The following is an 11232-nucleotide window of genomic DNA, read 5'->3' as shown; positions in this document are numbered from 1 at the left end:
CATCTCTGCATACCTCATGAAGAAGAGGGTCTGTTGACCTGAGAAACACATTGAGAGATACCCTTGCAAAAGCAAGATGTGAAAACGGAAAGACTGACACTTCCTTGTATATTTTAAGGTTTGGACATATAGGAGAGGTGTATAATCTCATGCAAGTTGTATAAAATGTAAACAGCACCAAGTATATATTTTATATATACCTTTTAATGTGTGTAGACATTCTTTTATATTTTTTTGATAATGAATAAAATATTGATGTACTTTTAATCTATTGGTGTTATATTGTATATACCTGCATTTGGTACATAGTCTTAATTCTTTTTAGGTAGGTTTTTTTCAGTAATCTTTAACTGCTTAGAGGGGACACTGGTACCTCCTTTTTATATTAATGGTATACAGACACTGCCCCATACAAAAAAAAAAAAAAAAAAAAAAAAAAAAAAGGGAAGAAGAAGAAGAAAACCTTATTTCTACATTATCTAACATATACAGATGATGCTAATGTAAGCTGTTGATTATAGATGTGCATACTATTTTATGGGTTCCTCCATAATAAGAGGTTGGGAAAAGCTGCTCTATAGTGTGAGTTTGTATGGACAGGACTTGATCTCCAAATGTATGTCATTATTGCTTTACAGTTGCATATATTTAAAAATGTTATTCATTTGTATTGCATACCCTTGCTTTTTACCATTATTTGTACAGTACCTCTGGATAATAAAAGCATTCATATCCATAAATAAAAAGAACTATTAGTAATGCAATATAAAACAGAAGTGGAATCTAGCAGTCATTTTATTTAAATCCACCATTCTGGTCCATTTCATAAACAGTACGATATAGATTTACTGGAAAACATCAGGAATTGATAAGACATGAGCTGAAAGGGTAGGGATTTCCTTCATATAACTATATGATAGCAGACTTTTAAACATGGTTATAAAAGAAGTAGTTAAGATTGCAAGCTTGCAAGATTGTTAAGCTTGACTTTTTACTTATGCTCCACCACCTTCTGCTCCAAAGTCTCCTTATTAGCACCACTAAATTCAAATACCTATAAAGGAAGAAGAAAATGAGGTGTCAATCCTGTTCCACTACAACAAATTTCTGCACAAAAACAAGTGACTATACTTATAATTGGTATACAACATGCATAATTCCCTTCAAACTAGTATGTGAAAGATGTGTATACATAAAAACGAATACAAAAGTCCGCCTCACTTATTGCATCCCTCAGCTGCCATTTTCCTATATCTAGTTGAAAATAAATGCAAGGAAACATCTGAATGTTTTATGTGAGGGTGGGGAAAACAAACAAACACTGAACAATTTATCAGTCATTACATGATGGCACAATCTTTTGCTCTCATGGCCGAATGTTCGCTTATTCCAAAATGGGTTTAGCCGATTTTTGATATAGTGTATGGCCAGCATTAGTACACCCCATGGAAATTGACTTTCTCCAACATATTTGAACAGGCAACCAGATTTTTATTAAAATAGTTCCTAGAAATAAATCGCAATATACTTCAATAAAACTGCAAGTAAAATTTGCCTTTTAAATATTTAACAAAAATATCAAAAGATGTAATAGTGTACTATGGAAAGCACAAGAAAAGCCTTGGCCTCAGAAGCTGGCATTGCTCCATTTAGTAAAAATAACTTCTTTTAGACGTTTTAGTAACTGCCCACCAGTCTCAGACTTGATAACGTTTTTGAACACTCTTCCACACAAAATTCCTTCAGTTCAAAGATGTTCGTAAGCTTTCTTGCATTAACAACCTGTTTCAAATCCCCCCCAAACAATTCAATGGATTACAATCAGGGCTTTGACTAGGCCAGCCCCAAAAACTGTCCCTTTGTCTATTTTGAGCCATTCCTTGATGGATTTGCGTGTGTGCTTTTGGGTCATTATTTTGAAAGATCAATTTCTGGTTTAGCTTCAACATTTGGACAGATGGCCTCACATTCTCAACAACAACACTTTGATATGATCAGGGATGCACAAATCACATGGTCCAAGGCATTAAGCATCAAATAGAAGTTATTGCGCTGAATTTTCTGGGCCAAACTAATTAGACGTTTTTTGAAATCTATGCCACTTTTTTTCTAACAGTGGATCGGCAAATTTCAATTTTTTTTTTTTTTTTTTTAAACCCTTTCCAGACTCGTATGCATGTATGTGTATATATTATATCCTTATAAAAAACACACCTCTTCTACTTCCTTATTCCATTCTTCCAGGAAAAGCTACAATGATGCTTTTTAATTAAAGTGATTTCTGAAGGTATTTCTGACCAGTTGCTATGCACATAATGGAGGGAACTTAAAGTGGTTCCATTGCCTAAAGATTTTTTTACCTTAATGCATTCTATGCATTAAGGTAAAAAAACCTTCCTTGCTGCAGCTCCCCTTAATTTTCTTACCTGAGCCCGATCCAGCGACATGCATGACTGCAGTGGCTATCGCTGCTATCTCACTTCTCATTAGGCAGATTGAGAGCAGCAGGAGCCATTGGCTCCCACGGCTGTCAATCAAATGCTGTGACATGGGAGCGGGGGCCGAACCCCACTTTTAATGGACGCAGCAGTGGGGCTCGGGAGCGAGCACGCACAGGTGCCCCCAGGGAAAGCGGGTTTCCATGGAGGCACCTGCCAAAGAGGAGGAGCCTGAAGCTTGGGCCCCCAGAAGAAGAGGATCAGGGCTGCTTTGTGCAAAAGCATTGCACAGAGCAGGTAAGTATAGACATGTTTGTTGTTTTAAGAAAAAAAAAAAAAAAAAATGAAGCTTTAATACCACTTTAAGCTTTGAAAGTGAAAGAACGAAGCCGATTGGCTGCCATGCACAGTTGCGCCAGTTTTGATATATTCCCTTCAATTAGTTTTTTGCCAATGATGAAATGTTTCAGATGGCCTAAAATAGGTGTTTACACAAACCCTTATAATAAAAACAAGTTCAGAACCGACAGATAGCAGTTCTGTTTTACAGAGTTTTGTAAATACTAAAAAACACCAACAGATTATATAGATTTCTGCTATGTAGTTACATACCTTTGATCCATTTTTATAGAAATGAAATGTTGGCATACATTTGACATTACAGTGTTGAGCGACATCCTACAGAACAAACAAATAGTATATATAAATATTTAAATAAATCAACAGAAAACGAAAAAAAACACACAAATACTTTTTTTTTTTTATAACTGACCACAATCTTTTCTCAGCTGCATTGGAGGTGGGGTGGAGAAACAGCAGCACACTAATCTTCCCAGTGAATGACTGTCTGCGGCAGGGGCATGTCAACCTCAAGTCTGACCACTGGAGGTCAGGCAGGTTGTGCTCCCAGCACAGCCAGAAAATTGACCACGGTGGGAGGGATGTACATTTGTGCCTAGCGTGGTCAGATTGAAATGGGGGACTGGCAGGTTTACTAAGTATCTCACACAAAGGAAGCAATACAAAGAACAGGATACTTAACACAAGTAAGTGGTACAAACAGGCACATATCAGGAGTATGAAATGTTGAAGTAACATATGTTTTAAAGGACATACTTGCAAATTAAAAAAAAAAAAAAAAAACAAAAAACAAAAAAAAAAAACTGCTAGTTGATATGTCTTGGGTAATGTCAAGGTATATTGACATTACCCAAGGTCGGGTATATTTGTGCAATTTTACTTTCAAAACCTGTTTTTTGGACACAATTTAATAAAAAGGTGCCTAAGTGATAGGAAAACACCCATAGCACTAGTCTAATTAAAAGGGCCAGTGTTGACAGGGTTTTGGTCATTTTAAATGGGTTTTAAATTCCTATAAGAATAATTTATGGGAATGCAAAACCTGCTTGAATCAGGTCAAATGCAGGTCAAAAAGGACTTCCAACTGCAAATCTGAATAAAATGTATTTTAAAGCATATTTATATTATTTAAAGCATGTTTGTTGACCAAAACCCTGTCAACACGGGCCCTTTTAATTAAGCTAGTGAAGTAAGTTTTAGTAAAGTACTAGTTTTAGTAAAGTACAGGAATCTTTGGTCTTTAACCCTGGTTATGCACCAAGCAAAAACACACTACGAGAGAGTCCCTGACCCACAAGAGCATTGTTCATGGTCAACTGAACCCATAGATTCACCAGAGCATCTACTGCAAAGACTAGGCATCCCTGGGACTGGAGACAATCCAGTGCAGTTCTTGGCCAAATCCAGGGGTTTGGAGGCCATTCACCACCCAAAAAGTTTTAAAGCATCTCAGAGGAAGGACCAGGCTTCAAAGTCCAGATGATGACAACTGAAGCATACCTGCCAAGTTACCACGCCAGGGAACAGTGTGGTGGTTAGGGCTGAAGAGGGACAACTGAAATGGTATACCTGCAAAGTTACCATGTCAGGGAAGAGTGCGGTCCAGGGCTGAAGCGGGGTAATCCTACCTAAATCATATCAGAAGCAGATCATTGCCTTGTACTGTGTGAACCATCAGAATATTCCCTGATGGTCAATGTAAGTCACCACAGTGGCATACTCCGATGGAATCCACATTGAGTGACCGCACAAATGAAAGGTCCATTAATGAAGGGATAACCAAAGTGCCTTTCCTGGAACACTGATCAGGAGACAAGTTTTCAATGACGACTTATGTACTGAAAAAGCACCCAAGACACCTCTCCAGCCCTAGGGGCTGGTGTTTGTAGAGAGCACCAACCAAGGCATTAGACAGAAGGAATTCTGTCTGCAACCATGCTAAATTCCAGGATAAGCCTGGTCCTGCTTAATATCCAGAGATTGCAGCGCATGGCTCCATGTAGCCAAAATGGTGAATGGCAACAGTCTGGAGTGAACAATAGGATATGGGACTGCCAAAGAGGACCATATTAGATCCAATAGACCAGTGTTCCCCAACCCCCGGGCCGCGGCCCAGTGCCGGGCAGTGGCTTGTTTGCAGCCGGGCCGCAGAGGCTGCACTGTCTGACGTACGATGGCGGGCAAGCAAAGATATGACATCTCTCACCGCCTGCCTGGAACATCGCTCTTCCGCCCACACAGCGGGGCCGCTACACTGCAGTAAGGCGGGGGAGCAGAGAGATGAGATCATCTCTCACTGCCCGCTCGGATCACCGCTCTTCCGCCCCTGGAGGGGGGGGGGGGGGGCGCTTCACTGTGGTGGGGAGGGGGAGCAGAGAGATGAGATCATCTCGCACCGCCCGCCCGGATCACCGCTCTTCCACCCACACAGCGGAGCCGCTACACTGCTGGAGGTGAGGCAGGACAGCAGACAGATGAGCTCATCTCTCACCGGCCCCGCATCACCACTGTTCTCACTGGCACGTGCTGCCACCACAGCTGGTGACAAACCACATCCGATGGCAGGTGGAAAACCATAATCTGGTGCCAGGTGGCAAACCAGAGCTGGTGGCAGGAGGCAAACCAAATCTGGTGGCAGGCGACGTACCTAGCAACAATCCACATCTGGTGGAAGGTGACATGGCAAGCCTCAATCCACATCTAGTGGCAGGGGACATGGCAAGTGACTAACCATATCTGGTGGCAGGTGACGTGGCAAGTGACTAACCACATCTGGTGGCAGGTGGCAATCCACATCTGGTGGCAGGTGACGTGGCAAGTGACAAACAGCATTTGGAAGCAGGCGATGTGGAAAGTGTAAAACCAAATCTGGTGGCAGGCAAGGTGGCAAGTAACACTCTGCATCTGATGGCAGATTCTGGATTATAGTGAGTTGAAGTATTTCATTTTATATTACAATGTAATGACAGAAATAATGAGCTTCAATCATCCTGACACCATATCAGCCATGGTGCTGTGATGATTGAAGCGCTAACACCAGCCATTTCCCCGACAAATTGCCCGCGAAAAGCTGCATAAACCCCACCCGGGCCTTGGCACGCTTTTATTCCACAATGCCGGTCCTCGGTGCCAAGAAGGTTGGAGACCACTGCAATAGACCCATATTAGATCCTCCCCAACACACATGCAAAATGTAGGTTCATTAGGTCAAAGCTCATGGGTCACAGAGTCCAAAAGCAGGAAAGATGGGTCTGGGACTGGAAGGAAGGAAGATCCCCTAAACAGGAGGGAGACTAGAATTAGGCTCAGGTACTCCAAACAGTGAGATGGTTCCAGTGCGGAGATCTGGAGAGTTGGGATCTTCAGGGAGCTCAGCAAGGTCTGCACTGCCAATGAACATAGGCAGACTGAGCCTGTCTTGACCATGTCTTGATAGGAAGGACGTCCAATACCCTACTGGCAAAGTAAAGCAACACCAGAGGCTAACACCATGGGTAGACTCTAGATGCAAGATATTGTCTCGAGCAAAGGAATTATGGAGCAGAAGCCCCCTCTGCCCTAGTACCGGGAGAAAGAAGCTGCATCATAGCAGAGTGAAGGTCCACCAAATCAAAGGCAACTGAGGTTCTAAAGTCCTGGAATCAGTAGTAGGAAAAAGCCCACTGAGGACTCAGGTTGGCCTAGCACAGCCAATGCAAATTAGGCTAGATGTGCCTATAGACCCTCCCTAAATACCAACACCTCCAAAAAGAATGGGGGAGGAACTGAAGGTTACTCGTTTAGACCAACATATAAGAAAACAAGATCTAAGTGAAACAGTACCCACATGGGGAACTTGTATACCCACTTTAAAGCAGGAGGGAAATTGGTTGTTCTGACTAGGTCACCAGGAGCCACCAGAAAGACATTATCAGCAATGCATACTCGCAGACCAAAGTAGGAACAGATAAAGGCTGGTGCCAAGTGCATCATAGGACATGTAACTATTTAAATGTCCATAGCCTTGAAATAATTCTACTTTGGCCCCTTACAAATGGGGTATCCAGCCCCTGTGCATCCAATCCTGGAGTTTGTGTGACCAGAAGACACAGGTGCAGCATACAGCCCACTGCCTGCAGCCTGTCAAATTCTATGGTAGGCTGGTATACACTGCGGCTGAACGGGGATGAACGATGTACAGAGTGGTACTGGCATTTGGGCCCTATGTGTTAAGGGATGTATGCCCTGTGTACAAGAGGCCTTAAAGTTACTCTGCAGCACAGTTCACTCCTTAACACAATGCGCGATATGGGTATATCAAGAGATGCTCTAGTCTCCTTCACAACCCAAAAAGCATACCAGTTACTTAAAAGATTTCTGATGTGCATGTGCAAGACCTCTAGATTAGGGACATTATACCACAAGCTACTCTGTAACCACATGAATAATTCTGTGTGGTCAAAAAATGTGCTGGCTCTATATAAAACAATTGGTATGTTTACAATCTGCTGGCATCAAACCTGCTATAGTTCATTATGTTGATACTAGGGCTGCAAAAAAAGTGTGATGTATAATTTAGTTATTATGTAAAGTTTAAAATAAAAGGCAATTTCTTCTTAAATATCTCTATGCAGTGATAAATATAAATAACCAACTATATGGTTAGAGAGCAAAATCTCGAATCCGCTCTTAGAATAACAGACAGAAGAGATATACTGTATATACTATTAGAGGTTGAATCCGGTAAATATCAGACTCGGGTCAAATTTTTTATTTAAAGAAAAAAAAAAAAAAAGACAGTTTTGTTGATTTTCAGACAGAACTGTAATTATGTATGACAGACTCCTTGGTCATATGCAGGTGGCTTGATAAAAGCTACCTGCACCTGCTGTCACTTACGCTGGCCATGCAAAAACAATGTCTTCTTTAAAAAAAAAAAAATAATAATAATAATTTTAACCAGGAAAGGGTTTGCCCCCTTCCTGACTAGGCCATTTTTTGCAAATCGGGACTGCGTTGCTTCAATTGACAATTGCGCGACGATGTACCTAAACAAAATTTATGTCCTTTTTTCCCACAAATAGAGCTTTCTTTTGGTGGTATTTGATCACCTCTGTGGTTTTTATTTTTTGCGCTATAAACACCAAAAAAGAACGACACTGGAGAAACTGCACTTTGCAAAGTGCACAGTCTATTTGCCTTTAGTAAATAAACCCCAATACTTTTTGCTATAATAAATATCCTCCCAAAAAATAAAAGAAATTCATCAGTTTAGGCCAATAAGTATTCCCCTACATATTTTTGGTAAAAAAAAAAAAAAAAAAAAAAAAAAAAAAAAAAAAATCGCAATAAGCGTATATTGATTGGTTTGCGCAAAAGTTATAGCATCTACAAAATAGGGGATAGATGTATGGCATTTTTATTATTATTTTTTTTCCCCCAGTAATGGTGGTGATCTGTGATTTTTAGCTGGATTGCGACATTGCGGTGGACAGATCGGATACTGACACTTTTTTGGGACCATTGACAATTATAGAGCGATCAGTGCTAAAAATAGCCACTGATTAATGTATAAATTTCACTGGCAGGGAAGGGGTTAACACTAGGGGGTGATCAAGGGGTTAAATGTGTTTCCTGCTAGATGTTTCTAACTGTGGGGGGATGGGACTGACTAGAGAAGGAGACAGATCGTTGTTCCTAATTACTAGACCTGTCTCTCCTCCCCTGACAGAACGGCAATCTGACTGTTTACATTGATAAATCTCCGTTCTGTCTGTGCATCGGCTCCTACGTCATGCGGCGGGAGCCCCTATACCCCTTAAAGTGGCCGCCATACAGCAATGGTGATTTGTGTAGGGGAGCCGACCTGCCGCTGTATAACCAACGGCGGCTGGTCGGCAATCGGTTAAGAACGTTTGGTTGGTTTTCTAACCGTTAGTGGGGTCAAATCGATGTTCCTTTTCTACCACAGTGATGGGAAAATTCAAAGGAGCAGAAAAGAAAACTTCTTGGTCAAAGGAATTTTTTTAGACAGTGTATGTGGTTTTTGTTCAGAAATTACTTAAAATTTTAAAACTGAATGTTAAAAGCAAGAGAAATGTTTCAAACGACATCCTTTCACCAGCGTCATGAAAACTCTCGTCTGAAAATCGATACGTGTGTGGCCAGCATAAGGTTCGGTTCACACCTATGCAGTTTGCTTTTAATCTGTTTCTGCTGTGCTTTTTGCTGTGCGTTTTTGCACACGTGATTTTGCTGCGATTTGCGTTTTTTATGCTTTTTTTGCCCAATTTGTTGTTGGGCAGATTAAAAAACGCAAATAGCGGCAACAACGCACTACATGCTTTTCTGCAGCTTCCCCATTGAAGTCTATTGAACCAAAAAAAAAAAAAAGCATTTTTTTGCGTTGAAAAAAGCCGTCCTTGACCCTTTCCAAATACGCAGCGGCTGAAAAAAGCATAGATGTGAACGTGTCTCATAGGAAACCATGGTAAATGAACTGTAGTGCGTTTCTGCAAAAAGCACCAAAAAAAAAAAAAACACACATGATATGAAGGGTGGAAGGGAGATAGAAATCCTTTATATTAAAGTAGTACTAAAAGCTAAGACTTTTTTTTCTTCATAGATATGATCATTTTAAATATAATGCACAATATTGGTAAAAGTTTACTTTAAATGTAATTGTAATGCCTTATATCACCTCCAGTCTATCACCCTCCACCTTCTCTGGGTTCAGATGCTGATCTTCCATGCACAGAGTCTTTAACTGCTTGCCGACCAGCGCACGCCGATTTACGTCAGCAGTATGGCACTAATAGGCAAAAGGGCATACAAGTACGTCCCCCTTCGCCACCGGAGGGGAGGAAGAAAGGGGAGATGTTTTTGTAAACAAAGCATTTTCCCATTCTGCCTAGTGACAGGTGTTGAAGCCCAGCCACCTCACTCCCTAGGACAAACTCAACCCCTTCATCGCCCCCTAGTGGTTAACCCCTTCCCTGCCAGTGTAATTTATACAGTAATCAATGCATTTTTATAGCACTGATTGCTGTATAAAGGACAATGGTCCCAAAATAGTGTTAATAATAAAAATGCCATAAAACTATCCCCTATTTTGTAGACACTATAAATTTTGTGCAAACCAATCAATATACGCTTATTGCGTTTCTTTTTTACCAAAAATATATAGAAGAATACATATCAGTCTAAACTGTGGAAAAAAAATGTTTTTTTTTATATTTTTTAGGATGTTTATTATAGCAAAAAGTAAAAAATATATTGCTTTTTTTTATAAAATTGTCACTCTTTTTGTTTATAGCGCAAAAAATAATAATCGCAGAGGCGATCAAATACCACCAAAAGAAAGCTCTATTTGTGGGAAAAAAAAAAAAAAGGACGTCAATTTTGTTTGGGTGCAACGTCGCACAATTGTCAGTTAAAGCGACACAGTGCCAAATCGCAAAAAGTGCTCTGGTCATTGAGCAGCCAAATCTTCTGGGGCTAAAGTATTTTTATTTATTTTTTTAAACAAACATATTATACTTACCTGCTCTGCGTGATGATTTTGCACAGAGCAGCCCTGATTCCCCTTTTCTGGGGTCCCCCTCCGACGTTTCTGGCTCCTCCTGCCTTCAGAGTGCCCCAATAGCAAGCTGCAAAGTATAGTATAGAGTGCCCCTATAGCAAGGTAAAAAAAAAAAAAACTTCTGCCTTTAGAACCACTCACTTCCTGCCCAGGACTATATGTCCCATGAGGCATTGCTCCTCACACATTCACAAGTTCTCAGGCACTTACTGACATGTATGGATGGTGTACTGAGCTGTATGTGTGCTGCACTGTATTTCCTGATATGTAAACAAATAATGCATTCTGTATGCAGGCCAACTAATTGGCCTGGCGATTAATCGATTATGAAAATTGTTGACAACTATTTTCATAATCGATTAGTTGTTTCGGCCCTAGTTGATACAATAAAATGCTGTTCAATTACTACAGTATTAAATTAAAAAAAAAAAAAAAAAAAAAAAAAAAAAAAAAGGTGGCCCTCCCAGAAGAGAGTTATTTCAGAGGCTCAAGGCTACAGCTGCTTTACCTGTGCATCGTCCACATCCACCTTAATGAACACAGCTTCTGGGTGATTTTTACTCAATTCCTAAAAAAACAGACAGTAGAGACAAAGAAAAGAATGTTGTCCATTAGTATTAGTATAGTGCATTCATACAATATAAAAACTGCATTAGACGGTTGATCCAGTTTTACAAGTAAACACTAAAGGTTTACATGGCAAGGTTACATGGCAGCCCCAGAGAGGAAGAATGACATAGCCCTTGCATTTTTGTTTGTGATAGCGATTATTCTCTATGGCTGTTCACTGTGCATACAGCTAGAGATGAGATAATAGCAGGTAGAGGGCCCCAATTAAAAAAATTCTCCTACAAGGCTACTCCTTTACGGAAA

At 40.5% G+C, this 11232-nt stretch overlaps 1 protein-coding gene across 1 annotated transcript in view; it reads right to left on the bottom strand.

The window, feature by feature from the left end:
• Positions 1–777: 777 nt before the first annotated feature.
• The window catches only part of LOC141101808 (thioredoxin-like), a 35258-nt gene continuing 24803 nt past the window's right edge, over positions 778–11232 (bottom strand). Inside the window, exons 3-5 of the mRNA XM_073591165.1 lie at positions 10868–10927; positions 3051–3116; positions 778–1054 (exon numbers count right to left, since the gene is read on the bottom strand). Of these exons, the coding sequence (XP_073447266.1) occupies positions 992–1054; positions 3051–3116; positions 10868–10927 (189 nt within the window). The 3' untranslated portion in view covers positions 778–991. The remainder of the gene's footprint in view (positions 1055–3050; positions 3117–10867; positions 10928–11232) is intronic.

This window comes from Aquarana catesbeiana, linkage group LG01 (assembly GCF_042186555.1).
Source record: "Aquarana catesbeiana isolate 2022-GZ linkage group LG01, ASM4218655v1, whole genome shotgun sequence".
NCBI classification, from domain to species: domain Eukaryota; kingdom Metazoa; phylum Chordata; class Amphibia; order Anura; family Ranidae; genus Aquarana; species Aquarana catesbeiana.
Note: the sequence above shows the minus strand (reverse complement) of the source record. Positions and strands in the feature narration are given on the sequence as shown.